This window comes from Halyomorpha halys, unplaced genomic scaffold (genome assembly GCF_000696795.3).
Source record: "Halyomorpha halys isolate HHAL.00 unplaced genomic scaffold, Hhal_1.1 Scaffold937.1, whole genome shotgun sequence".
NCBI lineage: Eukaryota > Metazoa > Arthropoda > Insecta > Hemiptera > Pentatomidae > Halyomorpha > Halyomorpha halys.
Window position 1 is genome coordinate 490,829 of NW_027109000.1, and position 4,854 is coordinate 495,682.

A 4,854-nucleotide genomic window follows, 5' to 3' on the forward strand; every position below is an offset into this window, starting at 1 on the left:
CTATAACTATAGAGTATATCGTATCCTATAACTATAATTATAGAGTATATCGTATCCTATAACTATAACTATTGAGTATATCGTAGACTATAACTCTTTTACTGAACTGTTTCCTACAGTAAATCCTTCACTATTCATATCATTTTGGTATTGGAATCTTGTGGAGGAAACAAGTCAGGCAAAGTGAGCCAAGTGATCCTACCTGAGATACCACCGCTTAATATCCAAGGTGGGAGTGTAAAGATTTATTTCTCGGGATCGCTGGGAAATAAATATTAATATCCCCAAATTGGAATCGAACCCACAACGTTCCGAACCGGGTACTCTAGGATCTACCCACACTACTGCATTGTCCCTCGTACATATAATTATCTAGGCAAAAGTTAACCTTTATTTTCTTATTCAAATTGCTCCAAAACTCAGACTGGAATATAAAGGATAAAATTTTGGGATCTGATTAAGAGTACCTAAAAGAAGTTTCTAAATAATAATAAATAGAAGTTTGTTTTATGTGGTAATACGAAACTATTGTTGTAGTTATACTATTGTAGTTTTAAATCTTTCTTTTAAAATTATCCAGTCATTACTGATATTATCATTAGTTAAAGGACTTTGTTTTAGGATAGCTAACGTACTCACATGAGCCGCCTTCAGATCCTTGACCAGAGAAGGTTCGTATTTGATTCTATGGTAAAACTCCTGAGACATGAGGGTGGTGTAACTAGGTTCCATTTTCATATCGAGTTGTTTTTTTTTCCTTTCAATTTCGACAAAGTCTACTTCTGGGTCTTTTTCAAGCTCCGATTCATCTGAAGCCACAGATTCCTCAGGTGATTTAACAGTAAACTGTTTGTAATCCCAGGTCATTTTTTTTCGAGTTTGATAAGGCTTTTCTGTCTAGAAATGAATATTTGTATAAATAATCTGACAAATTTGTTAAAAATTAATTTTAGGTTTATATTGTGTGTTTTATTATGTTATATTTTAATAGTGATAAATTTCATACCTGACTACTGTTAATCTATTCAACAAAAAATTCTATAATTTTTCCACTTAAAGAATTAAAAGACTTTACTTTTGAGTAGCTTTTCATTAAAACCCAATTTTACTACATCAGCTGCCAAAGGCAATAAATTTTTGTTTTCAAATATCTATTAACTTATACGTTCCTGAGAACCCTAAGTGAGATATTAAAATCCAGTAACCCTTAACCTAATTTTAAAACTTCTTCCCAATAGAAAACCCTGGATCAGTATTTGTATTCAGGCCATTATCTAATTCGTATATTCAGAAGAAAAGTACGATGTCGTCTACACAACATAATATTTAAAATCAAAGTAGTATAACAATAATTTAACTCACTTTTTTCTTTATCGCTTGGAAAGCTTTCTCTACTTGATTCCTAACTTCAATGATGGGATGTTTTTCTAATGAGTTGTCATCAAGAGGCTGAATTCCATCCAAAGCAAGCCCCTTCCTTCTTTCAGACTCCCATTTCTGTAATAAAACTCAGAAATTATTAAACATTAAATAATGTGGAGCTTTAATGCAATTTTATGAAAATAAACAACAGATATTTGAGAAGACTTCTAGAAAGTAATTACTCTAGTATTACAGTTAAATTACACATTTAAGTTTGTATCAATAAAAAAATTAATTATCAAAATATAACTCCTTCAAGTTATATTGATTCATCATGTTATATTATTGATATTGACTTATTCGAGTTATTGATCCAATCAAAGGTTTTAATACGTTTAAGAAATATTTTTAAGGAAGCGAGAAACTTACTAAATCAATACATTCTATACTCAATAAGTCCGCAAATGGAAACGGTATTTCAGTGTCTTTCGTTTGGATTCCTGGGAACTGCGAACTAGCCGGTAAGGAACTGGTAGATCGGGCAGGAAAGGTGTCGGTTTCTGAATCCATTTATATCGCGGAGTACCTGTCGATGAAATCTATGTCCTTATCAAACATAATAGTAAATTGAAATGGTAGCAAATGCAGATAATTCGTACGGATAATAAATTAAGGGAAATCAGAAGTAAAATCTCTCCTTGAATAATATCTACTGGATTTGTGGGCAAAGAGGACGTGACCAATTGGTCATACGCACCTGACCTACATTATCTTTTGGGACGCGATTCTCCACCTGTACGCCAGACTTGCAGAGTATACGGTTCCCTCAAATCTTGTTTTACCAGAAGACCTCCATTACATTTTGCAGGCTGTAGATAAACTTTCTGATGTTCTCAATCATTCCAAACTTTACTATAAAATTTAGTTTGTAGTTGAGGGTACAGCCAATAAGTCAAAAATTACAAGTACATCCTTTAATTAAAAAATTAAAGCAATAATGACCAATTAGTGGTTGATGTCTTAAATTAATTTTTAAAAAAATACTGTTATATTACGTAATTTTTCATTAAATTATTTTTAATAATTTAAATTGCTAGGTAGAAGGGCGTCGGTAACGACGCAATGCGATTCCTGAAATTTTGGTAGCAATCATGAATCCATGTACTTAATTAATATCTGTTGCCAATCGTCAATTAGAAAAATAAATACTTGTTTTATATGTCTATATTATTTTAGGTGTGCATAGTTAAAAATAATGAAAAATATGTTTTTTAACCATCAGCAACGTCATTAAAACGCGAAGTTTCACTTACGATTTTTTTTACTCTACAGATATAAATATAACGTTGGTTTGCAAAATAAGAAATTATCAAGAAATCGCTGAAAAAAGAATAAATATAGTAATTTTTTTTCCTTACCCTTCGAGCATCAAGTCTCTCCTCAAATGCAGTCCAATAACTTTCATAAAGCTTATTCTGCAAGTTACACATAAAATCTTTGTCCATCACTTTTACTACATCCGTGTTTATCAGCTTTATCAATTTTTTTCTTACTTCGGGATCCTCGAACCTGAAAAATATATTAAAAGTGCGCATAATGAAATTTATATGTGTTCTTTACAATAATAACAATTGTTTATGTATATAAAATAAATTGTACCGCAGCAACCAAATAAGGGTTAGGGATGCAGTGCTTTGTAAAGAAGTAGTGTTACTAGGCCAACGGTTGTGCAAGGCGATTTGGTCAGAATCAACCTCAGATTTTTCCCCAATAAAGCGTACCACCACAGAAGACTACCAAACCCGCTAGGTTGATTCACCGTTAATGTAACAGAATAAATAATTGTCTGTCACAGCCGGATTTGAACCCGAGTCCATAGAGTTAGTAGCAAAGTACCTTACCGCTGAACTAATGACTTTAAAAATAGAAAATAAATTAAAAATCTGTACCATTACAACCTATGAAGGGTCAGGGATTCAGTGTTTTGTAAGGAAGTACTGTTACTAGAGCAACAGTTGTGCAAGGAGGTGATTTGGTCAGAATCACGCTCGACCACTGGATTTTTACCCAATTAGGGTTACCTAATTTATGAGGCTAGGTGGACCCCGGGAGGGCTCACGGCTACAAAGTAATAGAGAACAATTTTCTGGCCAGCCGGATTCGAACCCCGGTCCTTGGAGTTAGTAGCATCGCGCCTTATCATAGTGCCACCGCGCTCCCAAATGCAATTAACAGTTTTTAATTGAAATTTAATTACAAACCTCTTTAGAAAGAACATAGCATTTAGTCGTATTCTATCTGAAACTATTGTCACTAAATAGATGTGATTATCAATCGACTAAAATTTTTCAAGGAACCTTCAATTCCAAAAAAAATGTTGATTACACACATTTCAAACTATGTTGTCCAGTTTTTGTGGAAAAACGTTCATTATTATTTTTTTTTATTACTTCGAAATTTCTACATCTTCGATAACATTTCATTGCTCTTTGGAAGAATTATTAAATTTGAGATAAAACAAACTATAATAATTATCTCTCTATCGGACCATTATTAATAAAGATACAGAAAAGAATAACGGTGTTGGTATTAGCATGCAAAATGATAAGAAAAGGCTTGAGAATAAAGAAACAAAATATTTACCTAAACATTTAAAAAAAATATAAATAGAAAAAAAAATTGAAAAGGATTATATTTATAACATAGATGAATATTATTAGCTCTAAAATTATCACTTCTGATTATAAATAACTTCATATTATTAACATAAATAGTATTACAAATATTATACTTGAAACATTTTCGTTGAAGTATAACAGTGGTTCAGATCACTGTGAAATATATTTTCGAGTAGATTATGCTTGCCTGAGAAAGAATTGAAATCGTAAAAGAATGGATTTGCAAAACACATTGAAATTATTAATTGAAATGCCACTAAAACTGTATTATCTCATAACTTTGAAAAAATACTTTATACCTGTTAATTCTTTTTATTTTATAGACATCTAGGAAGAACTCTACAAAACCAGAAAAAAATAAATTGGTTTATAGAAAACAATGACTGGAACAAGGTTACTATAGAATGATGCGTTAATTTTAGTTATTCATTTATGTTTTTTGAAGTAAAAAAACCTGATAGTTGATTTTTAAGGAATTACTAAGTATGTTAATTTAAAGGAGGACTTGATTTATTTTTAATTAAATTAATATTTTTTTATTAATTTATTTGATTATGGCATCTATCTAGTTTGATTAATTAGCAAAATAAATTAAAATAATAATAATATATATTGCATCAATATATTATTTATTATTCCTGAAATCAGATGGAAATTAATCAACTATTATTAGTGTTTAACTACAAACCATAAACCTCGAGCGGAAAATCCTTCTTTCTCTCTCTTCCTCATATGATCGTTCTGCACTTAGCACTCATATATCATTAACAATAAGTGCCCTACGAAAAACACTTATTCATTATTTAAGATAAAC

At 30.8% G+C, this 4,854-nt stretch overlaps 1 protein-coding gene across 2 annotated transcripts in view; it reads right to left on the reverse strand.

The window, feature by feature from the left end:
- LOC106687248 (uncharacterized) overlaps positions 1-2,931 on the reverse strand; it is a gene marked incomplete at its 5' end in the record, with an annotated part of 12,134 nt that extends 9,203 nt beyond the window's left edge. The window contains 3 exon segments of one of the 2 annotated variants that reach the window (XM_014431014.1): positions 640-897; positions 1,363-1,497; positions 2,781-2,931. In XM_014431014.1, the coding sequence (XP_014286500.1) occupies positions 640-897; positions 1,363-1,497; positions 2,781-2,931 (544 nt within the window). 2 annotated transcript variants of the gene reach the window in all.
- Positions 2,932-4,854: the final 1,923 nt, after the last annotated feature.